Raw genomic sequence first — 27,393 nt, forward strand, 5'->3', positions numbered from 1 at the left:
CCTTGTGTGCGTCAACACACTTGGCCAATAAACCTAATTCTGATTCTAATACTGATACAGATTCTGAGACTGATTGGTTTAACAGCCAATCAGATTGTAGGTATGAGCACAGGAGGCGGGACTTGACAGAAAATAGGTGGGAAAAGAAAACGAACTATTTCTCTGGCACTTTCAGTTTTCCTGGACGGTGGCGTGCGTGTGCAACATGGAGGATTTGGTGGCTCTTTTTACCTCAATCGGGCTCAGTGAACAGAAAGCCAAGGAGACGATAAAAAATGAGCAACTTAGTTCAGCTCTCAGAGACGCTATTATACAGGTAAATTTGAGAAACACACCGGCACGAGGTTGGACGTTGCGCGCGTGGGCATAGCCCGGCTGCAGACCTAGCTAGTTATGCTAACATCTGTTCTGTCAGCTGTCACTGTGCACCATGATTTCAATAGAATCAATATTAATAAAACTTATTATGTAAATTATACTCATTATTTGCCGTCTTAGGTTTTTGTTGTTGTTGTGGTTGGTTTTTTGTACGTATTGAATATAGTTATGATATAATTAAACAATAAAAACAAACGTAACTTTTACTTTCAGATTTTACCCTCATGAATATTGTAGCTTTTTTTCCCCATAGTCTTGGGTTAAGTTCAAGTGTTTCACGAAAAAAGTGCCCTTTTATGATAATTAGTTCTCTTTAATTTAATTTCAGGAATATATTTCAATGATCAGAATCCGGTTTAATGGCACACACATAAGGAATTTGGTTCCAGTAGCTGTTAAACAAAATAAAATGATTTTATTAATGAATATTGATTTTGAATTAGTTGGCAATTCAATGAAATGTGAGTCACCGATCAGTACGAGGAAAACTTATTTTAAAGCTTTTTGTCCTATAGGCCCAGAAGCTGTTGGGATCCAAAGAAGTGGACAAAGCCATTGGGACCCTACTTTACAGCTTATCATCCCGCCTGCGAGACACCGGGCGCTTGAATTTCTTGATCGGATATATTGTCGAGCGCAAGATCACAACAGACCTGCAGTTGTCAGGTGTGCATTTAGTTCTCAATCACTCTCAAAGCTGTTAACAGTGGACTGGTATTGTCAGTACTTATCACATTGCTGTTATAAACAGGATGAAAAAGTAGTGCCAGGACCTTCTGATTCATATGGCAGATAACATGCCAGAGGTGGCAGCAGAGGTAGTAATGGAACGTGTTTACAACAGGAGCAGACTGCGCAGCTAAAGGTTTTTAAGTCCATTGTGTCTCATGTATGGAGAAACTATGGTTGCTGTCATTATGAAGAGGATTGTGAAATTTCTGGGGTGTCGCAGGCAGACAAAAGAAACGAGAACCTCTGTGGCAAGGACGGAATTAAACGTAGACGTTAAAATTAAACATTTAACCGTCCAATCGTTCATTGCTACTACTCCTGAAATCATTACGCCGTAACAAACCTGGTGCAGTTTTGTGGGACGATGATGATGCATTTATTTTATTCCTGTTAAAAGTTTGTGGCTTCACAGCCATATTGATATTATAGGAGGGACATTACTAGTACAGTTACAGTGGTGTTTAATAGAAAGGGGAAAAAATCATTGTTCCCACAAAAGAGCAAGTAATTTTTTTTTTCTTTCTTTTTTTCCAGTGACAGTTACTATATTAAAGAAATACAGCGTAAATGTATTAGACTCTGTTACAGCAGAAATGTGGCTTGGCTGGATGACAATCTATGCCATGATAAACTTTGAAAACTATTTGAGATCAGCTTATATGAGGAAGTAAGGGTTAGGAATGGTACAGAATAAAAGAATAAAGCGGCGCTGCATCGCCCTTTTAAGGCAGATATCAGAGCAACATCTTGGATGCCACTGAAGATGGATGGCTTGTTGATGATAAAGAATATTAACACTGAAAACACTGATACAACAGTACCAGCTGTTTAACTTTGTTATTTTGTCTGTTTGCAGCTGCGTTAGACTTTGTGAAGGGCCACCCCGAGAATCCTCTGGACCAGAAGGCGTTCGAGACTTCCTGTGGTGTGGGAGTTGTTGTCACACCAGAGCAGATTGAAGATGAGGTTAGTTAGCTCACATTCAGCGTTATATACGTGTTCGGGTGCTGCAGTGTATCTGACTGCTTTTGCATGAGCATTTTGGTGTTTCCTGTTATTCACCACACAACCTACCAGTCAGAGGCCTCTGTCAATTCTGACAGTGTTGAGTCTTTATTATTCAGAGCTGTTATAAATTTTCAGTTATAAGCCTATAAGGGGAATTGCCAGTGATTTTAAAGAAAAGTCAAGCAATATGACTGGCTTGATATCACCGTTAATTAGCTATTAAGCAGTAACGTATCATAGAAACTAGGAAATCAAAAGGACACAGGTTTTTCTTAGAGTTTAGCTTTGAACCCTAAACATAGAATTGAGTTACTGTGCGAGCTTTTATGTACATAGTGCATATTAAAGTTGTCTATGGGATAATTGAATTTTTTTTTTAATCCCAGACACAGCTGGAATTCTGAAAAATCCCACTCCAGTTATTGGGTTGTGTAGCACTGCAGCCCGTATGCTCCCATGTTAATATATGTATCTTCCACCTCTATTATAGTAATAACTCTCTTCTCTGACTGATCTAGGTTCGTTCCAACACCCAAATCTGCTTTAGTTTTAAACGATGCCCTCGTAAAATGAAACAGATCCTCAGTGTTTAATACATACACAGAATATTTCACTCTGTCTCGGGATTCATTCGTGCTTGCTTACTGTTTCCTCAGGTTGAGTTGATCATCAGAAAGCACAAACAGCAGCTGTTAGCTGAGCGATATCGCTTCAACATGGGACTCCTCATTGGTGAAAACCTCTTCATTTTTCTTTCCATTCATACAGCTATCATCAATCGAGATAGAAGTACAACCGTAACTGATTCTGATTACTGATCCTCTAGGTGAAGCAAGAGCTGCTCTTAAATGGGCAGATGGGAAAATCCTAAAGAATGAAGTCGATATGCAGGTGAGCATTTACACTATTCAAATCCAAGATGCTGAGCTCAGCAGATGTTTTGATTTCATCATAATGTCTTCTCTATGCAGGTCTTGCACCTCTTGGGTCCTAAAACTGTGGCAGACCTGGAGAAAAAACCCAAGGTACATGTCACAGTCATAAAAAAAATTCTGCATGGTGCATTTGTAGTTTTCAAAATAGATTTAATGTTGTGTGTTTTTGTGTTGAACAGGCAGCAAAAGCCAAACCAGTAGAGGAGAAGAAAAAGGTTGAGAATGATGAGTGTGTGAACGGTGAGTCACTGGAGTTGTTTCTCCAAATGGTGCAAAGCCATAACAAAGGAAATATTGTGTTTAGATTTGATATGTTTATAAAGTTAAAAATAAAGATGGGGCACATTTTCTCATATCTTGTCTTAAGCATATTCTACATGCATCTAGTAATTACATACATCTCTGTTACACCATGCTGTTTGTCGAAGAAGGTCTTTAAATATTTCATAAACGTTGTTTGCTCTATTTCCTGCTCTTTTTTTCACTGCAGCAATTCAGGCATTTTGCTATCTTTTGTTTGTTAAAAAGTTACACTAATTTAGCGCTAATTTAAATTTAGCCCTCTCTGATTAAATCATTATGGTGCTCTCATAATAAAAGTTGTTTGGAGAATGGTTCTTCACTAGTGTTTTGGATATCGTTTATTGTTCACTGGATGTGTGCTAGGAATTGCATTCTGTATCGTCTATTTCAGTAAGAAAAGCCTCCAGGTTCATTTGGTTAAGAATGTTCATGCTTCGTTGATGTGCTGGTATGGTAGAAATGTACCACAACAAGTACCTCGTATGTATGTTGTGTAAAAAGAAGCTGGGATTTAATACTTGGTTTACAGCCAAAATTCGGGTTAATAATGTTAAAGGTGGGGTGCACGATGTTTTGAAAGCCAATGTTGACATTTGAAATAACCAAAACAATCACACCCCTAACCCAAATGGGTGTCACCCCTGTTTTGATAGCTCCACTCACACATACATAAGCAACCCAGGCAACTATTATGGTGGAACCTGCTGGGGCAGCTGGCTGAGGGATTATTTATCATCAGTTAATGAACTTAATAAGTAATACTATGGTAATACAGGTCAAATGTGTTTTTGTAGTACTGTGTGTTGTAAACTGAAAGGTATAGCTCTGTTTCTTGTGGAAGACGACGTTCAACACCTAGAATCCGAGGCAGAGGTAATGGCAGGTATCCGCCATGTCAATGTTTCAATCGCTTTCTGCTAATGTCAGACACGCGCACTGAACACCCTCTTCGCAACATATTGAAAAGACATGCCCCTTTCTGCTCATTGGCTACACGTTTGTTTTGTTAGTCGGCCCAACTTAGTTTTCTGAAGCAGTTTTTCAAACATTGTGCATCCTACCTTTTAATGGCAAATGAATTGATGGGGTGTGTATTTGTTCACAGGTGTTAAAGTGGAGGGGAAATCCCTGATGGAGCAGCTCAGAGGAGAAGCTCTCAAGTTCCATAAACCAGGTGTCTAAAAGCTTAAGCCCATTCCTTAAACACCCGTTTCCAAAACACTACACTGAAATATCTAAAGCATATAATGTGTTTATTTATTAAAGATTAGATTGGACATGTTGTAGCCTTGTGCTGCATATATGAGTAAACGCAGTTATGTGAAGCCGAATGTCCTGCTGTGTGTTTTTAGGTGAGAATTACAAAACTGAAGGTTATGTTGTGACACCAAACACCATGAACCTGCTGAAGAAGCACCTGGAAGAAACTGGAGGACAGGTGTGTGTGTGTGTGGGGGTGGCTGACTGGGTATAGGACATTTTATAGGAAAAATGCTTCACTGTTCCTTATGTTTGCTTTGTGGTTGTTTTTTTTGTGTATAGATTCGGACCCGGTTCCCTCCTGAACCTAACGGCATCCTTCACATCGGCCATGCCAAAGCTATTAACTTCAACTTTGGTTATGCTGCGGTACTGCTTTACAAACATATGTACACACACACACACACACACACAAAATGTGTCCGTATTTTATATTTATTTACGTTTTTTTTTTTACTTGTTTCTGCAGGCAAATAATGGCATCTGCTTTCTACGCTATGATGACACAAACCCAGAGAAAGAAGAGGAAAAATATTTCACTGCCATTAAAGAGATGGTGGAGTGGCTGGGTGAGTTTTTCAAGCTCCTTTCAGTTTCACATTAATATGTCAATGATGGCATCCTAAAGCAACAAACATTTACTGGTTTGCATGCATGAAATCTTTGGCGCATTTGGCATGCTCACACACCCATATGTTTCTTGCATCAGGTCAAAGAGATTCAGATACTATGAAGAGTTTAGCAAATTAGGTTTATGGTCTTGTATTAAGTCCAATTCAAGCTCAAACAGTTTTATTTTTTGTCTGTGTCTATTGTTTTCCAGGCTATAAGCCTTATGACATTACTTATGCTTCTGATCACTTCGGGAAGCTATACGAACTCGGTGTGGACCTTATACGCAGGTGAACAAAACCACCACCACACACACCCACACACACGCTCCAGTAGAAGGCTGTCAAAGATAGCAATACAGACGACTTATAATCCATATTCTTTAGTGGAAATAAAATGAACTTGATAAGAGACTTTTACCATTTGATAATTAAAGGAAACAAAATTCATCAAATATTTTGTTGAATATGTTCATATCCCTGTTCAATATGAAGCAGAACCATGCTTGGCTGTAATTACAGCTACATTATAACTTTATACGTCTAGATCCTTAAGAGCTTGTCTTTTATTTGGACCATTCGAACATATTCGTGTTCTTTGTGTAGAGACACTCCAGAGCAGTCTTGACAGAGTCTTCGTGGAGATTGGATCAGATTTTGCCTGTTTGGCCTTCAAACAATTTCTCAATTACAGATAAACAAAACAATACACAAAACATGATGCAACCACCACCATGATTTCTCTGTGATGAGCATATTTTTTTTAGAGGGTTTAATGTTCTTGGTAGTCCATTCTATCCTGGAACATTTACACATTTTACAAAATTGATGTTAATATGTAATGTATGTGTCCTTGTCAGGGGTCATGCATATGTGTGCCACCAGCGCACCGAGGAGCTGAAGGGCCACAATGCGCCGATCTCACCATGGAGGGATCGACCTGTGGAGGAATCCATCGTTCTCTTTGAGAGAATGAAGAAGGGCCTGTTTGCAGAGGGCGAGGCCACACTCCGCATGAAGATGGTCATGGAGGATGGCAAAATGGATCCAGTGGCTTTCCGCATCAAATACACACCACACCACAGAACAGGAGACACCTGGTATAAACATGGGAACCTCATGCACATTTGGATTTTTTAATATATGAAGCATTCTGTGCTTCACCTTCTCACTTTCTTATCTCTCCAGGTGTATTTATCCTACATATGACTACACCCACTGCCTGTGCGACTCATTTGAAAACATCACACACTCGCTGTGCACCAAAGAGTTTCAGGCTAGGTAAGTGCAGCAGTGAAGGAATGTGAATCCACTTGTTTCTGAAACATACAGTGGGATCAAAAACTCTGACATCACTAGTGAAATATTTTTATTTTGTACAAAACAGTCAAGATCACAAATCTGCTTGCATTTAAATGAGGAATGAGAAGCTTAAAAATTACTTTTAATTTCTGTTTTGTCTAAAGCATTTTGTTATTTCATATTTTCATAAGCACGATCACCTGAGCCCTGCAGGGTAAATGCCTTATAATGAAATCCCAGCATTCTGTTATTATGTCTACGAGGATAATGCATCTGGCCTATAAAGGGAATGTGTTCTTTCTCATTCTCAGGCGCTCATCGTATTTCTGGCTGTGCAATGCTCTGGACTTGTACTGTCCTGTGCAGTGGGAATACGGCAGACTTAACTTTACCTACACGGTCGTCTCTAAGAGGAAGATCATCAGACTGGTGGAGACTGGAGCTGTTAGGTAAGATGAGTCCCCACTGTTGGCTGTTCCCATGTTCTTTTACTGATTTATTCATTTGTTTTTTCCTTGAATACATTTTCCTTTCACAGGTTATGGCTATATTTAGCATTAGGCAAAACTCCATGCTCACACTAATCAAAACTATGTAGTATTACTAATGTTACATAACATTACTTTCATGGCATTTGGCTGAATTTTTATATTATTTTTATCCAACTGAGCAATTGTGGGTTAAGGGCCTTGATTAATGGCCCCGCAGCGGACACTTGGTGGACCTGGGATTTGAACTTCCAACCATCCTCTCAGTGGTCCAACGCTAACCGCTAAGCTACCACATCTCACATAATGTGGTGCCTTTGGACTTTTTATTATCTTGGCTATTGCATAATCTCTATTAATTAATGAAAACAAATTGAGTTTCATCATCAATTCATATATAATTTGGTGTTTCTGTAGAGACTGGGACGACCCACGCCTCTTCACACTCACTGCCCTCAGGAGACGAGGGTTTCCCCCAGAGGCCATCAACAACTTCTGTGCCCGTGTAAGAGAGCAAATAAACCGTTTTTCTGATTAGTGAATTCACATATACCATTGGATGGTAAAAATATACATTTTCTGCATACCTCATTTTTTATTTAGGTGGGTGTGACTGTTGCTCAGACAACCACCGAGCCCCACATGTTAGAAGCATGTGTGAGAGATGTTCTTAATGACACTGCACCGAGAGTCATGGCTGTATTAGAACCTCTCAAAGTGACCATCACCAATCTGCCTGCTGCCGCAAAGGTCTATATATATACAAGGCATAACATCTGTAAGTGAAATGCTTCATATACAGTATTATTGTAACCTAATCCTATTTTTGCCTCTCAGACTGAGGTCCATGTTCCAGACTTCCCTGCAGATGAGAGTAAGGGTAGCCATGTGGTTCCCTTCTCCAAAACAATCTTCATTGAGCAGAGCGATTTCAGAGAGGTGAGAGAGAGCGAGAATTGAGGTGGAAATGAGGAAAACAAAGACTTCTTGCTGTATGTGTTGAAGTGTATTTGTTTCCTGTTAGGTAATGGAGAAGGGCTATAAGCGTCTGACTCCAGAACAGCCAGTAGGTCTGAGGCATGCTGGCTATGTCATCTCCGTGCAGCGTGTCATCAAGGTGAACCATGACTTACAGAACATATTCGATATGTTTCCTTTATTTAGACTTCAGAGTGGTTGAATGTAAGAATATTTTGTACATTTTTATTTATTTATTTATTTAAAAATGTGATTCTCTAATGAAGCCCAGATATTGAATCTCATGAACAGTTTAGTATGTTTTAGTTAGTCCAGAAAGCAAAGCCTAATTGTGCATGAATCTTTTTTGTATCACTCATTAGCCCTATTCGGACAGGACTAGTTTTACAGGGGGTCTTTAGAGAGACTTCAGTCTCACAGACGTACTTTGTGATTTTAATTCCATCCAAATCTGCCATGTCTGTCTTTTTCTCACACGACCTGTGTAAAAATGTGTATTCTTGTCTGTTTTGGTCAACGTGAACTACCGTATTAACCCTAGCGCACCGGTATTCAAGTTTCTGCTTTCTGCACATTAATAATGGATGTAAATGTGTTTGCTACCCTGCGAAGAAATAAAAAAATGAAATCAATTTTACTATTGATCGGTCATATGACCATATGCAATCCACGCATCCTGAACATGTGTTCTTGTGCAACGCCCACATGTAAAACACAGACACTCCTACCTCCATAATAAACACAGAGATGTTGTTCCCGTCCGAATCCATACATGAAATGACAGACATCGGCTAAAAAAAATTTCTAACTCAATCGTCGTTTGGAAAACTAGTCCCGTCCGAATAGGGCTATAGTTTGATTATCTGTTAATATCTGAAACAACACCACAGTGCTGTTGAACTATACAAGGGGATTTCCCCACAACTACAAGTACAAAATCCTCATTCACCGAAGAGCACTCACACTCAAGATTCCATAAATGTTTCTGTATAAAATATCATAAATATATATATATATATATATATTAGCCTGACTGCACTAATCTAAATTTATTTAGCACTTTGGTATGAGCTGCTGTTCTAGGAAATGTACTCATAGCTGCTGACCAATCAGATTTGAGAATTCGGCTTCTCTGTGGTGCAAATAAAATCAGGAAGACTTCACCTACATGATATAAATCAATTTGACATGTATCAGAAAGCTTTGGTAATGGTTTTCTTTACAAGCATGATTTGTGCATTACTTATAGAAAATGTTTTGTTTTGATGATCTGTTTTGTTGACAGGATGACAGTGGTAAAGTGGTGGAGCTGGAGGTGACGTGCACCAGCACAGACACTACTGAGAAACCGAAAGCCTTCATCCACTGGGTCTGCGAGCCCCTGACATGCGAAGTGCGCCTTTATGAGCGTCTGTAAGTGTGTGACTCGGTGTGACCCATGGGCTGATGATTTGCTCATTCAAATCATGATAATATAATATATACACACCCCATGTGTAGAACCTTGTATCACTTTATGTTCCTGTTACCAGATCTTTTCTCATGTGAGTCAGCGTCTTTTTTTTTTTCTTGATAGCTTTCTCCATAAAAACCCAGAGGACACATCTGAAGTGCCTAATGGCTTTCTTAGTGACATCAATCCTGTGAGTATTGATCCTAAATCCACTGATTTTGATTCAGCACTGCTGTCCAAATAAAGCTATGTACTTCTTAGTCATCTATTAATAATTTCTTATTTGCATTTTTTTTTTAAATTACAGAATTCCCTGCATGTGATTGAAAGTGCCTTAATTGACCGCTCAGTAAGCAAGGCTAAAGTCTTAGATAAATATCAATTCGAGAGAGTGGGTTATTTCTCCCTGGACCCAGATAGCACACCTGATAAGGTAAGACTAAGCAACCCAAAAGTAGAACAAGAACAATAGAAATGTAAAACTTGATTTAAAGCAGCACTACACTGTTATTAAAGCACTTGTATTGATGCCTGATCTTTCCTGATCCCTCCATAAATGTCTGAGCATGGCTTAGTTCCACACACAGCCTTTCACACAGGAATTTTACAACTTGAATCAAAAGAAATGATGCTTTCAATGTGGTTTTCAGTATCTGTAGTATCTCTATCATTTGTCTAAATCAGGTTCTTAAATATTTTGCATACAGAAGCCCTTTTAACTGAAAAATAAACCCTCCACAAACTCTTATCAAGATACAATACAATAATATTTTAGCTTTTTATTTATTGACATTACTTAAAGGCTGACTTATGACTTTGCATGATTAGGGTTAAAAAAAACCCATTCAACTCAAGTGACCAGTCCAACTGACTAAATCAAAGTAGTAATAGTAGATTAATAGTAGTCCATGTAATTAAATAAAAAAAACCCTGAACACCAACCATGCTTCCCAGACTTTATGAACCATAGACTCAAGGATGTTACCAAAGCAGGTTCACACTCAATACCATGAAATATCTTCTTGAGTCATTTTACAGTCAACCTGGGATCACTGGCTCTAATAGTGATGAAATATTTGTTAGATATTTAATATTCGTGAATACCTCAGGGTGTAAGTAATACACTAAAACAACCTTTTCTGGAAGAAAACAATGTTTATTAGCTGTAGATTAAGACCAAGCTGTAACATGTTTTGGAACCGTACATCTCAGTAGGTGTTTATCATTTGAACCACAAGGTTATGCTACTCTATGTACACAATGATAGTGTTACATGAAAAAAATATTCAGTACAGTTAATAAAATGTTTTAGAAACTTTCTTTTTTGTCATTAGTCAGGTCTGTAAAAGAACATGCGTGTGATTTCCGTCTGTTTTCTTTCCTCAGCTGGTTTTCAACAGGACGGTTACGCTCAAGGAGGATCCTGGGAAAATCTGAGCGCTCCTCAGGACCAAAGAGCAATGTTTAATGTATGCTGGACTACGTCACTGTGCAGAAGCGGCATACCAATTGTATTAGTGTTCAAATGGAACTAGCCAGGTTTTCTACAGCGTTGGCAATGACGCTTACATATGCAATGTTCTTGTCTATCATGTTGAACTCCTTTCATATGTACCGGGAAAAGAACTTTGGAATAAACTATATTTAATAACATTAAAAAAACACGTTGTGTATGTATTTTGTGTGCACATTCATGTAAGTAAATTGTTAAGTGAAAAATGAATGAATGAAAGAATGAATGAGGATTTGTAGGAGATCTGTGTTCTTGTATTCATTCCTAACAATGCTACTCGAATAGAAGGTGTATTAAAATCTGTAACTTTAGTATTTTCAAACAGAAAAACGAGGTGTTTATTTGCAGTATTTGTCTCTTTTTTTTTTTTTGGAATAACTGAATAACCTTCACGTTTTTAGTCGACGGTCATTGGACAAATCCACCGCTAAGTCAACACTTGTCTCTAACGACTTCCTTCGTGGTTTTTCGGGTTCACACAAGTTTATTGGCTGACCCGGCTGTCAATCATTCTCAAACTTTCAGCCCATTAGTCACTTCAGTTTTGCTGCTTAACCCCGCCCCGTATTCCTCTGCAGGCTTTCCCTGCGAGGAAAATATCTCAAGAGGAAAACATAATAAAAGTAAGATATAAAACTTATTCCTTTGTCGCTTTTCATAGGTCATTGATTCAGACACAAATACATTTATACACGCCGTGTTAACCTTGCTGAAAGGGTTTCTACACAACCAGCAGAGTCAATGTGCATCCTCTTGCTAACCGCGAATTACGCTAAGCTAGTTAGCATACATGTTTGTAGCTAGTCTTTGCTCGGGTTTATAAAAACGCCGGTGATGAATTTGACGCTTAGAGATTCCTCTACACGTCCTTTTGTAAATATACGTGTTTTATTGTTTTGTAAAAACGCGTTCTGTGTAACGCTGCTGCACAGTTTAGCTGAGCCTAGCTAGCATCTGAACTAATAACAATATGAGAATGGCAGCGTGATGCATAAGAAAGTTGCAGCTACAGCAGCAGTGTTTACATTTAGCACCAATGCAAACTTAACACGAAGGTGTAACTGTTGTATTTGTATAAAACATGCTTCTGGGAGCACCACGTTATTAAAGTATCATTTGTTGTTTTGCAGAAATCTTTCAAACCTTCCTAGTGACGTGTCAACTGAACCATAACAAGATTATAATAATCATATATAAGGTACAGAGTCATTCAAGATTTGTGGTTAGTTTCTCTCTCTCTCGCTCTCTCTCTCTCTCTCTCTCTCTCTCTCTCTCTCTCTCTCTCTCTCTCTATATATATATATATATATATATATATATATATAAATTCCATTTATATATGCCACAGTACAAAATTTCTTTCTGTTGGCTTGTTGAACAAAGTGCTTTTATCATTAGTTGTTTGATTATGAGGTGGATCTTTGGTTAAGAGAGTGAATAAAAGTGTCTGCATGGGTTGCAGAGGCTGCGGGTCGTGGCACCGCTGTCCCCAGGATGTCCGGCACAGGTACAGTGCTGCAGCAGTTCGTGAGCGGTCTTAAGAGCCGGAATGAGGACACGCGTGCCAAAGCTGCTAAGGACCTTCAGCATTATGTGACCACAGAACTGAGAGAAGTATGTAATGCCATACTTTCACTCTCACTCTCACTCACACACACTCATTCACTCACTCACTCACTCACTCACTCACTCACTCACACACTCACTCACACACTCATTCATTCACTCACTCACTCACTCACTCACTCATTAAAATGTTTTGGATTTAGATTACATGCATCCTTAAGCCCATACTTTCCTTTGATACATAAGCTTTTTTTTTTTTGCATATGCCTTATATAAATTGCTTATAAAGTGCTGTGCAGTTCTTTTTCCACCTATACATGTTCTTTCAGTGTTTCTCTTGGGGGTTTATTATTTTTTCATCCCCTAGTTCAAGGACATGTTTTGTAGGCTGATTGTCATCTCTAAATTGTTCGTAGTGTGTGAATGGGTGAGTGTGTTGGATTGGGCCATGTGTTGGGTTGTGATAGACTCCAGGCCTTCTATGACCCTGCGAAGGATAATTGCTACAGAAGAGTTCTTGTCTTAGATGATTATATGATGTCTTTTGCATTTATTGGATCAAAAAAGGATCACAAACATCCGTTAACCTGATTGCATAGTAAAGAAAATGTTATTGAAGAAAGTAACACATTGCGCAATCTAACCCATTTTTAAACAAAAAAATCATAATAATAATAAATATAGCTGCAAGCAGCCATTCCGGGGTCAAGCCGATCACATGCACTCAGAATATGTCGCTGATGAACCATACCAAGTTTCGTAGCGATATGGCATTGTTTTTAAAATCTCGTCGCCACTAGGTGGCGCTGTCACGAAAAGTTGCATGCACCCTCAGGTTATGACTATAATGACATGTTTCATGTCAACACGCATAAGTTTTGCGAACATACAGCCTCACGTCTGTTTTGGCGTGCTCGCCGCCATGTAAGTTGCAATGGTTTGGTATCGTTTAACTCAGCATGGCTCAAGGAGTCTAATGACACCTCCTTCATGATTTTAGACTGAAGTTTGCAGTAGTTATAAGCGAAAATAGCTGTTTTTAAAATCTTGTGACCACTAGGTGGCGTTGTCACGAAACGTTGCATGCACCATCAGGTCATGACTATAATGACATACACCAAGTTTCGTGTCGACACGCATAAGTTTTGCGAAGATACAGCCTCACGTCTGTTTTGGCGTGCTCACCACCACACAAAATGGCCGTCCAAAAACCGTTTGGTATCGTTTGAGTCGGCATGCCTCAAGGAGTCTAACAACACTCCCTTCATGATTTTAGACTCACGTTTGCAGTAGTTATAAGCAAAAATAGCTGTTTTTAAAATCTCGAGGCCACTAGGTGGCGCTGTCACGAAACGTTGCATACACCCTCAGGTCATGACTATAATGACATATACCAAGTTTTGTGTCGACACGCATAAGTTTTGCGAAGATACAGACTCACGTCTGTTTTGGCGTGCTCGCCACCGTGTATGTTGCCACGGTATACGAGAAGGCATTGGTCGATCAAAAAGCTTTTGATAACTTTTTGTCTAGGGTGTCTCTTTTTGTCTAGGGTGTAACTTTTTTCTAGATGCTAGATACCAAAGGACATGCAAATCGGACAAACGGTCTAGGAGGAGTTCGACAAAGTAGGTATTACGGAAAATTCAAAATGGCGGAAATGTATTCATGACAGAAATGATGTCATGTGGTACATTCGATTCGGCATGAGCAAAGGATCCAAAATTGCAAGAACTGTGTCTCTAGGCCTTACGAGTCAGCAGTTATGAACATGAACATAATTGGATGTTTGGACTGTTGGTGGCGCTAAAGGGTTTGAGCTAGACACACCAAAGTTGCTATAGTAACTTCTAAGACTGGCATATACATGTGTGCCAAATTACATAACTTTCCCACATACGGTTCTATGGGCTGCCATTGACTTCAATGGAAGAAGAGGAATAATAATAATAATAATAATAATAATAATAATAATAAGAAAACCAACAATAACAATAGGTGTCTACGCCCCTTCGGGGCTTGACCCCTAATAAAGTTTGTCATTGGTTACTTGACAGGGAAGTCTCAGAGGGAACTCTGGCAGATTCTCCTAAATGCTTTGTATGTTCTTCTAAAACCTGATGCATTTTTTAAAGGGTTATTATACCTCATATGGACTTTTCTTTTTTCTGCTCTTCATAGCTTTTTGTGTAGAAAAAAAGTCATTTCATTATACTTGAAAGCAAATTACCAAAGCCTTTTGTTTCATGCTGCTGACCTTTGTGTAGTACTGTATATCTTATCTCCATATATCTCCACAGTATGTTATTTTAAATGTTTTTTTCTATGAAATATCATATATGTATCTTAATTTCCAGTATTCTTGTGTTTAATGTGGACTTGAGCGAACACTAATTCTTGCATGTATATTGTTTCCCTTAAAGCTGAGCCAAGAAGAAGCCACCACTTTTTACGATGAGTTAAACCACCACATATTCGAGCTGGTCTCCAGCTCGGATGTGAACGAGAAAAAAGGAGGTATTCTTGCCATAGGTATGTCGAGCTTACCTGAATTATTTTTTTTAGTGACTATAGGTAGATTGTCAAGGAAATCTTAGGTTCCTTATGAAATCATTTTGTTTTGTAACATTTAATGGAAATATAACTTAGCAACTGTTTGTTAACTCTTGTACATTAAGACATTAGATTTGCACAGAATGGGGAATTATTATTATTATTATTATTATTATTATTTAGAACCTCTGAATTAGACATATACATTGTTTTTTGATCAGTAATAGTTAAACTTGAATTTAAGCCATGACTGTAAGGCAACATGTAGGCCTCTTATTCACATGATAACCAAATTTTAACATTTGAGCATGAACCATTACCATTGAAGTCCTAATAATTTCTTTGTCAATGTACCATCCTGTTCAGTGAGCTTGATCGGAGTGGAAGGAGGCAATGCCACCCGGATCAGCCGATTTGCCAACTACCTGCGTAACCTCCTGCCTTCCAGTGACTCGGTAGTCATGGAAATGGCCTCCAAAGCCATGGGGCACCTATCTATGGCAGGAGACACCTTCACAGCAGAGTATGTGGAGTTTGAGGTGAAGCGGGCTCTGGAGTGGCTTGGAGCGGACAGGAACGAGGGCCGGCGCCATGCAGCGGTAGGTGAAAAATACTGGACTGACCCCATCTCAAATGTTTAGCTTACAAGAATGTTCAGTTTCTTTCATTGGCATTTCACCATATTCTCACTTTATTTATACTTCACATTACTCACAATGTCATTTGATTAACTGTTAATAATTGTGGCAGTGGCATTTAGCCCATGCTTTGAGCATCATTAATCTTCATAAGATATACAACACTGGTCTCAGCTCAATCGTTTGTGTAGGTAGTGACACACTGAGCTGTATACCAAATGCTCAGTTTGTACACCCATGGCCCTCAAAAGCTATCATAGTGTGGCTTCACATCACTCATCATCACTTACAGCTAAGCTCTCGTTACGTGATGGAACGAGAACCTCATGTTAACTCTGTCTTTTCATTTGCAGGTTCTTGTGTTACGGGAACTTGCCGTCAGTGCACCCACGTTCTTCTTTCAACAAGTTCAGCCTTTCTTTGACAACATCTTCTATGCGGTGTGGGACTCTAAGCAGGCTATACGTGAGGGAGCAGTGTCTGCTCTCCGAGCCTGCCTCATCCTCACCACACAGAGAGAGACCAAGGAAATGCAGAAACCTCAGTGGTACAAGGTGAGCTCTTACCACTCCACAGGGCATGGTGGAAGAGTACATTTCTATAATACACAGTTTGGATTTTTGGGGTGTGACTTTATAGAGACCATTAAAGTGATAAGGTGGATTTGTTTGGAATTGCATTTCAGTTAATTCTAGTCCAATTATAGATTGAATGAGAATTTTCCCCACTTGTATCTAAGGACTTTTGCTCTTGCTGTTTATTTTATAATGTTTGTTTTCTTTCTTTAAACCCGCCTCCTGATCTGTTTCCACTTTCATTGACTTGCAACTTTAAATAAAGCACATTGAAATAAATGAGTTAAGGGTGTGAAATATTGAGCAATCTAATGAAGCACCTGACGAATTAGAATTGAGGCCATATTTGGTTTCAACAGCAAACCTAATAATAAAAGGAAGCTAAAATAGGTTTAGTAAATGATTTTAACAATAAAATGTAAACATTTACACTATAAAGTGTATACATGGTTGTATGCTAACTCTTTAGATTTTACAAGTGTTTAAATAAATTCTGTTTCGGATAATTCTGGTCCATAGCAAACCTTCGAAGAGGCAGAGAAAGGGTTTGATGAGACGTTGGCTAAAGAGAAAGGCATGAACAAGGATGACAGATGCCATGGTGCCCTGCTGATTCTGAATGAGCTGGTTCGCATCAGCAGCATGGAGGGCGAGGTATTCGTCTGAATTTTCTTTTTAGTTATATTACAAATCTTAGTTCAGTATTGTGCATTAAAGTCCATGTCTGTCATCTTATGCCATTTACTCTTTGTTTCTAACACACCTTCTCTCACACTCTGTGAATTTTACCTCTCCTCTTTAGCGTTTGCGGGAAGATATGGATGAAATCACGCAGCAGCAGCTGGTTCATGATAAGTACTGCAAAGAGTTGATGGCCTTTGGGGCCAAGCCACGTCATATCACACCCTTCACCAGCTTCCAGTCGGTGCAGCCTCCCCAATCCAATGCCTTGCTTGGGCTCCTGGGTTACAGCAGCCAACAGTGTTTCCTCAGCTTCGGTGCTGTGCCCGTTCCCTCTAAGAGCACACTGGTGGAAAGCCGTTACTGTCGTGAGCTGATGGAGGAGCGCTTTGATCAAGTGCGTTTACGTTCACACACAAATCACCTTGTCACATAACATTCAGCATCAGCATCCCATCACCAATCTCGCTATTCTGTCTCTTAAAGTGAACCAGACACTGTTTGTCATGCTGTTTAGAAACTGCTAAATAAAACCTCATCTCTCCTGAAGACTTTATTTGGCGGAAACCTTTACGTTAATATAAACCTATGCTTTGAATAATAGCTGAAACTATTGTCCGAGCCATTCTGTTACCAAGCATAATTACAAAATCGGCAATGAGTGAATAAAAGAGCCTTAACTATGTACACTGAATGATTATTATCCAGATTCTGTCCCTTCTTGTCTTATTTTCTGCATTTTGTCCTCAAAGACAGACTTTCCTGTATATCACACGTTTTACACGCTCACTTGCTGTTTTAAACAGGTGTGCCGTTGGGTGCTGAAGTACAGGACCACTAAAAATCCTCTCATCCAGATGACTATTCTCAATCTATTGCCTCGTCTCGCAGCCTTCCAGCCCCATACCTTCACAGGTATTGACCTTGATTACTCAAAAAAATCTCTCTAATGTTATGTTTTATTATTCAAAACAATGACTAGCACTGGTTTACAATCTGGATTAAGTTGGAAGTATCTGATACCGAAGCTTCCTTTCTGTGAGTATTTAAAGCAGAGCTGTAATTCTAAATCCAGGTCCATAAAGTTTACAAGAGCATCCTGCAGTATATATTGATCTGGTGCCCCTGACAATGGATGTTAAGGCTGTCAGTAGAGTTAGCTTGTAGTATCATATCTTTAAATCTCTGGTTTTAGATCAGTATTTGTCCGACACGATGAGTCACCTGCTGGGCTGTCTGAAAAAAGAGAAAGAGCGCACAGCAGCATTCCAGGCCCTCGGGCTACTAGTGGTGGCCGTGAGGACTGAGATTCAGCCCTACCTTTCCAAGATCCTTGAGATTATTAAAGCAGCCCTGCCACCGAAGGACTTTGCACATAAGTAAGAACTGTTAAACTCCTCTCTACAATGTCTACTTTTTAAGGATTTTATTTTTATTTGACTTTTCTGCTTAGGATAGAAAAGAGTAAATTACATGATATTGTGGAAACGGCATACTGTATGCGCTTGCTCTCCAGTTGATTTTAAAACCCTTACCCTTGTCTTATCCTTTCAGGAGACAGAAGACCATGCAAGTAGATGCCACCGTCTTCACCTGTATCAGCATGCTGTCTAGAGCTATGGGACCCAGTATTCATCAAGATATCAAGGAGCTTCTAGAGCCGATGTTAGCTGTTGGACTTAGGTAATAATCACAGTGAATCGCCATAACATCAACTTATGCAGTCCATCATGACTCTTGGTTGGCACACACATGGATGAAAGTTTTATTTCCATCTAGTTAATATTAGCTAGTTGCTAGCAAACACATTTGGACACTTTGGCTGTTTTAGAATGGCACACTACAGTGATATAATCACTTACAGATGATTACAGCTGTATTTGTGATCTGAACAAAGTAAATTTTATTTTTCTATTTTTGTAACTGATACCTGATGAAAAATTATCAACGTAAAAAAAAAAACATAACATAAATCTTTGATTTTTTAAACGATATTGTATGACATTACAATGACATTAGAAAACTTTCCTGAAATATATAATTTTGTTTATTAATTATGACACTCATAACTCATAACATGATGTGTAAATTATGACGTTTTTCTGAACATCATACTTTAAACACCTATTAATGCTATTTGTCCTCGACTGAGTATGATGTACTGTGTATGAAGTTCTTTCTGACCTCTGTCCTAGCCCTGCTCTGACAGCTGTACTCTATGACCTGAGCCGACAAATCCCTCAACTTAAGAAAGATATCCAGGACGGATTGCTTAAGATGCTGTCACTGGTGCTGATGCACAAGCCATTACGGCACCCTGGCATGCCCAAAGGCCTTGCACACCAGCTGGCCTCACCCAGCCTCACCAACATCCCTGAGGCCAGTGATGTGGGCAGCATTACACTAGCTCTGCGCACCTTGGGCAGCTTTGAGTTTGAGGGTAGAACATTTTTCTCATATCCATTAAACCATAAATGTTCTGCTATAGTAGTCAGAAGGAAATGATGCAACTTTGGTAGTACATTACATCCTTGCACTAAAGGCTGAAATCGAACCCCATTAAAAATGCTTAATTTGTGAAATCAGCCAGCATTAACTTATCTCTTGCTTTGTTTTAGGTCATTCATTAACACAGTTTGTGCGACACTGTGCCGACCATTTTCTGAACAGCGAGCACAAAGAAATCCGCATGGAGGCAGCACGAACTTGCTCACGTCTCCTTACTCCTTCCATCCACCTTATCAGTGGCCACGGCCACGTGGTCAGCCAGACGGCCGTGCAGGTGGTAGCTGACGTCCTCAGCAAACTGCTGGTTGTAGGCATCACAGATCCAGGTGGGAAAGACTTTAATTGTAGCTGTAGGTTACTCTGTTGTTAACAGCAGTGTATGTTGCACTGCAGGGCAAAGTAAATTTCTTTTTTTTTTTAATTAGATCATTATACCTAATGTATGTCCAGATTAAGAAAGAAAGGACAGACATGCCACTTTACTGCTCCAGACTTAGGGTCATACTTCTGAACACTCTTGTTTAAAAAAAAAAGGGGGTCTGAATTAAATTGGATTTGAAGAATTAAAGAGTAGAAAAAGGAACTACAACAAGAAATTAAGAAATGCCTTAGTGGTAATCAGGAATGTGACAGCATATGGAAATCTGAAATTCCCGTAGTTGTAAATAGTTTTTTTCTATGATGAATTTAATATCACTAAGACATCCAGCAAAATGATTTTTATATTGTTTGCTTTTTCTGTCATTAATCCTTTTAGTTTTGAAAATTTGGCTGTATTTGCAGTGTATTAAGGAGGCGTGTTACTCCTCTTTGAAAATGAGTTTTCAGCATATGACTGTTCTACCCTGGAATTTTCAGTGCTCCTTCTCTGGCTTATCACTTACTCTGTTTCCCATTTCACGATTTTTCCAGATCCTGACATTCGTTACTGTGTGTTGGCGTCCCTGGATGAACGCTTCGACGCCCACCTGGCACAAGCAGAGAACCTGCAGGCACTTTTTGTGGCACTGAACGATGAAGTGTTTGAGATTCGAGAGCTGGCCATCTGTACAATTGGCCGACTCAGCAGCATGAACCCAGCCTTCGTCATGCCCTTTCTGCGGAAGATGCTCATTCAGGTAGCGAAGCTTGTTTTAAATAAACTTTGCTTTGTGTGATTCTGTCTTTCACTGTTCTGAAATGAGGTACTAATACGTTAACGCATTAATTAACACCAATCATACTTTGCGGAAGGCATGTTGGAGAGTTTTTGTTATTGGTGTGTAGTTTCATGAGCTGCCAGCAGATGGGGTTATGGTTCAACTAACTTTATGCCAGCGACGAATATTATGGCAACTTAAGTTGCGGTAACATAGTGTGTTTCATTTTCATTTCCCTGTTCTGACTTAGATGGTTTTATGCCCTCGACCTGTAAGGTAATCATGATATGAATTTGGAGCATACTTCACATACGGATAATGCTTATAGTAACACAGACATTTGGATTATTGTCATGGTAACATACTGTCCTCCGTTTTCATTGCCCCATACAGACTTAACATTGCTCTTTTTCAGATCTTGACTGAGCTGGAGCACAGCGGTGTTGGCCGGAACAAAGAGCAGAGCGCTCGTATGCTCGGCCATCTCGTGTCCAATGCCCCTCGGCTCATCAGGCCCTACATGGAGCCCATTCTCAAAGTATAATCATATAATATATGCCACACTATACCAGTATTGTGATAACTGTTTATTCATGTATATTTTTCTAGCTATTATACTGGACTGGTTCCAACATTAATGTGATATCATTTCTTGCCTTTCACCATGAAGGTTATATTAAGTGAGTGTGTGTGTGTCTGTGTGTATTTTCCATATTGTTTGTATATAGGTCAGATATAGATCAAAGTATTGCTTACTGAAGCTTTCTGTTGTTCGATTTGATATTATTTATGAATAAGCTAACTCAATATTACGATATCTTTCCATATAGGCTCTCATCCTAAAGCTGAAGGATCCAGACCCTAACCCTGGTGTAGTCATTAGCGTCCTCGCTACCATTGGGGAATTGGCTCAGGTATGGACCTTTCACTGCTTGCTGACCCTGTGACCTGTCATGCTATGTAAATGGTCCCATATGCTGTACTGATCAGGTGAGCTACTGTATGTAGCAGGGGCATGAGGACATCAGGATTAGAGTTGTAACTGTACAGAGAACAGAGGGTACAGATGATTCAGACAGACATGTAGGAGAGTAAGGGTGAGGAAGAGGAGGTTTAAGAGAATGGAGAGAGTAGTCCTTGTTTGAGGTTGACAAAACAATATGTAATGTCTGCAAATCTAAGGGTTTGAGGAGTAAACATGTATAAAGTAATTTCTTCTGAATTCCATTATATTTTTAAACCTGTTGAAGGCATAGTTTATTGGAAAAGTTTTAAAAGTAATCCCTTGCTTGTAACGTGTGTGTGTTTGTGTGTGTTTGTGTGTGTTTGTGTGTGTGTGTGTGTGTGTGTGTGTGTGTGTGTGTGTGTGTGTGTGTGTGTGTGTGTGCGCTCCTTTATGGTGGCAGGTGAGTGGTCTGGAGATGAGAAAGTGGATGGATGAGCTTTTCCCCATCATCATGGACATGCTTCAGGACTCATCCTCCTTGGCCAAAAGACAGGTATGGTTAGGGTGAGGAACAAAAAGTCAGTTTTAAACAAAACAAAATCAGTTTGAAACCGATGATACAGCAGAGTCCGCCATTTGTTCAGAATGACATTAAACAGTGGGAAATCATTTTCAGGCTCATTCACTTTTTTCTTTGTAATTGTTTCATTTGTGCTGTGAAGCTATTTATATACGCAGGTCGACATATTCGTAATTTGCAAAATTACCCCCGCACTAAATTAAACAGTGCTGTTAGTCACGGCATGCTTATTATGAGTGGTATATTGCTTTCTCCCACTTCTCACGTCTCCGTGGCAGAGCTCCCCTTATAAAGCTTGGCCAAATGACTAAACCGCATTCGGTTGTTGCTTGGCACCAACTTCAGAGCAGGTGCTGTGAAACTGTAGCAGTTAACATAACTATGATAAGGTCCAGTTCCCACATTAATAAGTTTCTCTACTAAAGCAGTCACAGGCGTCATATAGCCAATGTGATTTAAGCGAGTTTGGGTTTTTTGAAGGAAAACAAGAAAAGAGACCAAAAAAAACACCTCACTTCTTAACTATGCCTTTTGTTTTTTTCTGAGTTTCTTTGTAGGAGCAAAAAAAGATCCTAAATACTCACCTAATAGTTCTTTCTAGAATTTATTTGCTTGTTGTCTGGTGTTTGCTTTAAAAAATAAAAGGTGATGAGGCATGCAGGTAAAGGAAAATCAATGCTGTTTTTGCTACCACATTCCTAAAGTGATTTATTCCTCTTAAAGCACATTTTTGTAGAAAAGACATCAACATGTTCTGCTTTTAATCCTGTGTGTGCTGTGTGTTCCTGAGGCAGTTTTGTCCCCTTTGACACTTTTGTTGTAACAGTGTTTTTTTCCTCTCACTTGAAAATAATCAGCTTGTCACATAAACCAAGCAGTATTCTTCATCATTTTGTTACCCACCAGGTGGCGCTGTGGACACTGGGCCAGCAGGTGGCCAGTACGGGCTATGTGGTGGAACCTTACAGGAAGTATCCCTCTTTGCTGGAGGTGCTGCTCAACTTCCTAAAAACAGAGCAGAATCAGGGCATCAGGCGAGAGGTGAGAAATGCATGGGAGAAATGGCAATTACTGAAAACCAGCATCCTATGAAAATATCCTGGGTTTTTTTTTCTGATACTGATCTAATTAATCTGCTACAGCTGGATTACTGTCTATTTTGAAATTATTTATACTGGTATCGTATTAAAAAAAGGTCTACTGTGCTGAATGTTGGTATATTGACATTCATTTTGGTCTTAGTTTGAATTATGACCTGTATGTAAGACACACACACACACACACACACTTCTCCCAGTGTGTTAATCAATCCAAACATCCATTGTAAACAAGACCTTTTTTACCTTTTTAAAATTCCGCCTAGCAACCCTGTTGTTAGAACACTTGATGACCCTCATTAACATGTTTTTCCCGCGCTGGTGGTGGGACAAACTGCTCCTGCTTCTGATTGGTGTCCAAAAAACAAGTTGTGTTATTAGTACACACAACTTTCACTTTAATATCTAAGATGAAGCTTTAAGATGGTACTTTAATTGAACGATACATACAATACCACTGTTATTACAATAACACTTTTCTTTCACTATTTAGGATAACGCTTTTATTTCATTATCCAAAATAACAGTCTATTTTTACTTAAGTATATCTCTAGAATGCTCGTTATTGATTATCTAGTATATATATCTAGAATATTCCGTATACTGGTATCGAGAATAACACAATAGGAGATCGCTTAACTTTTACTTCTTATGTCTTAACTATGATTAAGTATTTATACCACTCAAGCAGAATCCTTCTCCCATTCTTCACTTCTTTGTAGCAATCCCTCATTACTAAAGTAAAGTGCTGTATGTCAGCATTATACATTACATATGCATTACATATGTCAGCATTATACATTACCTGGAATTCCTGATTAGTAGTGTAACACGAGTAGAACGAGTAGTTCAGATGCAGCACGTTGTTATGTTGAGGGAAACCGGCTTTGTTATGAAACACTGTTTTTCTTTCCCAGGCCATCCGTGTGCTAGGCCTTCTCGGCGCCCTGGATCCCTATAAGCATAAGGTCAACATTGGCATGATTGACCAATCACGCGATGCTTCTGCTGTGAGTCTGTCAGAATCAAAATCCAGTCAAGACTCAGGTAAACACAGCTTTAGGTACAGCTTAAGCTACATTTATAAAAAGCCTAATTCCATAGGAATGCTGATCTTAATAGTTAACACAAGCTAGTAGTTGATTTGATTGGGCATCTTAGTGGAGCTTTCCCAACACTGTAGCCTCCTGTATTCGTATTGTGCGTAATCCGGTCATGTTCGTATCCTGAAAAGCTTACATGTGAGCTTGTAACAACATTTTGTAAACTATGCACCTTTATATTGACACAATAACAGAATAATACTCACTGATTATTCTCTTTGCTGTTTTAAGCTCTTTTTTATGTAGTCCTTAGGTACATTCATTCATTTAGGTGGCTAGGTTCTTGTGAGAAGCTTAAGAAAATTCAACGCATTGTCACTTCACCAGGTGCGGAACATGACACGCACGCAACCAACAAGTCCCAACATCTATACCACAAATCATTGTAATTCAGCTAACTGGCATCTTAGCTCTTTGGTCTTTAACAAGAACCTTCAGGCCCCCCCTTTTCTGAAAGCCATTATGTAAATACTAGAGAAGGGCTACATTAATCAACTGCGCTGTAGATTTGCAGAAAACTATGCAAATGTTTTCCATGTTTTGTGATGGAACATTCAGTTTATCGCTTGTCAGATGAGGAGCATAGCTTGGAGCTTACACACGATGGGTGACACTAGACATTGCTGTGGTTGGCACGTTGCTCTTTAAGGGCCAAATTTTGAGTTGATAAATTAAGTTTGAAAGCTATGTCAATATTTACAGAGACAATGTTTTCCATATCCAGATCCAGGCTTGCACATGTGCTGTAGTTAATTGTTTGAGTGCCCCATTAAAATCATGAAAATGACCTTTGGGTAGTTCACACATTTTCTTGAGTTGAGGCATAAAAAACACGTCTAGACCACACAGTTGGGGTTAAACCTGAAAATAATTATGTAGATAGATAATTGTACTACTGCCTTCAAGTATCTGTGGTTTGAAGGATAAGATGAGCTCTTCTTATGGCTGAGCTCTTCTCAAGTTAATCAATGAAAAAATAAATATCTTTAATTAATCCAGATCACTGAAGTGCAGAGATACGTTTTAGTATGTTTGCTGAATAAAACACGTACAATGAAAATCAACTTCATATTCAAGAAAATAAATACACTGATAGATGACTCGTTTCATACTCCACCCCACGAGGGCATCTCACGCAACTGTATTAATACATAGCATATATGTGTCTGTTGTTCTATATGAGGTCTGAATACAGCTGTGTGCAATCTATAATCTCTATTACTTCCTCACTACGCGTGCATAACACAGCTCTGGATACGACCCAAAGCACTTCACTCTGCCTTCTTTTGGTGTAGAGAGCTAATGGTTTTAACAGTGGGGCTACATGAAGGAGCAGGAAGTAGGAGATATCTCCCCTCAGAGAGATAGGGTTTCAGTAAAGGGCAGTGTCTGGGGCACTCTTTCAGCATGTGCTGCTGCTAATGCCTGGAATACTGCTTTTAAAATGCTCACACTTTTCCCTCGTACTTGAAAGTCTGTGCACTGGCTGCTCTGCACATTTCAGAGAGGAGCCATGTGAAATAAGAACGAATGTGAGTTATGTCAGGTCTACTGCTGAGAGAAGGAAGAATGCACTCAGTGATGGCTCTGATGGTTACAGAGCCAAGCTTCACCTGGGAAGAAGTGTTTTCTGAAAGATCTTTTAACCGTGCAGGCTTTATATATTGCTTGACTTCATCTCCCCAATCAGAGAAATAAAACAAGACTATTAAATATATTACACTTTTATCTTACTGGTGGTTTAAATACCCAGCCAACAGCACTGAAGATGGGCTAAAAAACATTTGAATACACAGCTGTTGTAGCTGGATTTATTAATAATCAGCTGTAAAGAATTCAAATGAAACAAACAAACAAAAGTCATCATTGGGTTTCAAATTATAAAATGTTTATTTTAGGAATTAATTATTTTTTTATTCCCTTACTTACTAATTATATAAAGGCTGTCTCTTTCTTGTGCTTTATCATATAGTAAGCATTTAGATCAGTCTCTGCTATTGCTTCAATGAATTGGCTTGATTGGTAGATGTTTGTTGGGCTCTGCAATTTTCTTTGCTTCCATATCGCATTTCATTGCCTTTTGTCATCATCCTTCTGTTTCCACCATTTCATTGGCCACATCAAACTTTCTTCCACCGTTTTTTTGGCACCCTGGTGTTTACTATTCTAACCTCAGTGAAAACTGAGCACCTGCGATCCTCTAACTCCAATTTTACTAACTTTCCCATCAGCCAGACACAACACTATTCACGCCAACATCAAACGCCTCAGTGAATTTTAAAGGGCACTGTGTGTTGTGTGTGAGGGAAATGCATGAGGAGATGAAGTCATAGAAGCATACAAGCACTTATTTAACGTCCACACGAAGCCAGGCTGACATTTATACAACCGCAGGAAGCACCAGCCGCAAACCGCACCACCTCTTGGGTTGCACAGTCGTGAAGGCGCAAACCCGTTCTCAGCGTCCACTTTATCCCCCATGCAAGAGCAGGAGCATTCACAGAGTGCTCAGAGCGCACAGCCTGTGCAGATTTATTACTGCCTTAGCTGAAGGTAATGAGGTTTGGGGTAACATTTATTGCAGTGCCTAAGGCTGCCACTCACAAGCCATTGAGCTGAAGTGTCTCCATCACGTCAGACACGCAAATGTTTAACGGGACAGTGAGAAGGAAAAAATCTGCCTTAACGTCATCGATCTGTTGTTCCTCAAGGTTCTGCAGAACTTTAATAACCTATAATGTTAAACATTCTGATTTTGAACAGTTGTGGAATTTTAGAAATGAAGTTAAGCCTTTCATTAAACATTAAACAACATTTAACCAGTGAAAGAACAGAAATACGTCGGTGCTGCTTGTTTCATGTTGCACCATAAAGTGCCTTTGACAGGTGTGGGCTCATGGGGGAGATTTCAAGCAGAAGTTCTTGTCCAGCTGCTTTGTTTGACTTTATGCTGTAAAATTAAAGAAGAGTGAAAGAGAGAGAGCAGATAGTTCATGACTCTCACTGTGTGTGGAGGCAACCATTTTATAACTACGATATACAAAAT

At 39.3% G+C, this 27,393-nt stretch overlaps 2 protein-coding genes across 4 annotated transcripts in view; both read left to right on the forward strand.

Annotated features, from left to right (window-relative positions):
* The first annotated feature begins 150 nt into the window (after window positions 1-150).
* qars1 (glutaminyl-tRNA synthetase 1) lies at window positions 151-11,110 on the forward strand. The gene is made up of 23 exons (XM_027166730.2): window positions 151-316; window positions 894-1,044; window positions 1,967-2,076; window positions 2,775-2,850; window positions 2,945-3,009; window positions 3,090-3,143; window positions 3,233-3,293; window positions 4,462-4,530; window positions 4,709-4,794; window positions 4,899-4,985; window positions 5,086-5,185; window positions 5,440-5,518; window positions 6,088-6,327; window positions 6,416-6,508; window positions 6,841-6,978; window positions 7,435-7,522; window positions 7,621-7,767; window positions 7,855-7,956; window positions 8,042-8,134; window positions 9,281-9,408; window positions 9,572-9,638; window positions 9,756-9,881; window positions 10,835-11,110. Exons 1-23 carry the CDS (start codon window positions 206-208, stop codon window positions 10,883-10,885), a joined length of 2,322 nt encoding a protein of 773 aa, XP_027022531.1. The 5' UTR covers window positions 151-205; the 3' UTR covers window positions 10,886-11,110.
* A 361-nt stretch (window positions 11,111-11,471) lies between these two features.
* Window positions 11,472-27,393, forward strand: part of mtor (mechanistic target of rapamycin kinase) — an 81,151-nt gene continuing 65,229 nt past the window's right edge. The window contains exons 1-19 of one of the 3 annotated variants that reach the window (XM_047800292.1): window positions 11,472-11,584; window positions 12,092-12,159; window positions 12,424-12,575; window positions 14,951-15,059; window positions 15,447-15,679; window positions 16,072-16,272; window positions 16,813-16,947; window positions 17,096-17,371; window positions 17,781-17,889; window positions 18,170-18,353; window positions 18,529-18,657; window positions 19,170-19,414; window positions 19,593-19,808; window positions 20,395-20,600; window positions 21,037-21,159; window positions 21,452-21,535; window positions 22,028-22,120; window positions 23,054-23,188; window positions 24,162-24,291. In XM_047800292.1, coding sequence (XP_047656248.1) covers window positions 12,456-12,575; window positions 14,951-15,059; window positions 15,447-15,679; window positions 16,072-16,272; window positions 16,813-16,947; window positions 17,096-17,371; window positions 17,781-17,889; window positions 18,170-18,353; window positions 18,529-18,657; window positions 19,170-19,414; window positions 19,593-19,808; window positions 20,395-20,600; window positions 21,037-21,159; window positions 21,452-21,535; window positions 22,028-22,120; window positions 23,054-23,188; window positions 24,162-24,291 — 2,728 coding nt within the window. In that variant the 5' untranslated portion in view covers window positions 11,472-11,584; window positions 12,092-12,159; window positions 12,424-12,455. Of the gene's footprint in view, window positions 11,585-11,815; window positions 11,835-12,091; window positions 12,160-12,423; window positions 12,576-14,950; window positions 15,060-15,446; window positions 15,680-16,071; window positions 16,273-16,812; window positions 16,948-17,095; window positions 17,372-17,780; window positions 17,890-18,169; window positions 18,354-18,528; window positions 18,658-19,169; window positions 19,415-19,592; window positions 19,809-20,394; window positions 20,601-21,036; window positions 21,160-21,451; window positions 21,536-22,027; window positions 22,121-23,053; window positions 23,189-24,161; window positions 24,292-27,393 lie in introns of those variants that run through there. The other 2 variants (XM_027166728.2, XM_047800293.1) reach the window with 2 other exon arrangements.

Source organism: Tachysurus fulvidraco, chromosome 14 (genome assembly GCF_022655615.1).
Source record: "Tachysurus fulvidraco isolate hzauxx_2018 chromosome 14, HZAU_PFXX_2.0, whole genome shotgun sequence".
NCBI lineage: Eukaryota > Metazoa > Chordata > Actinopteri > Siluriformes > Bagridae > Tachysurus > Tachysurus fulvidraco.

Excerpts from the sequence above, each read along its gene's own strand:
- qars1 (XM_027166730.2), top strand. The coding sequence starts at position 206 with ATGGAGGATTTGGTGGCTCTTTTTACCTCAATCGGGCTCAGTGAACAG. Across the intron at positions 6,328-6,415 it reads CACAGAACAGGAGACACCTG|GTGTATTTATCCTACATATG; the intron begins GTATAAACATGG and ends TTATCTCTCCAG. Across the intron at positions 6,509-6,840 it reads ACCAAAGAGTTTCAGGCTAG|GCGCTCATCGTATTTCTGGC; the intron begins GTAAGTGCAGCA and ends TCTCATTCTCAG.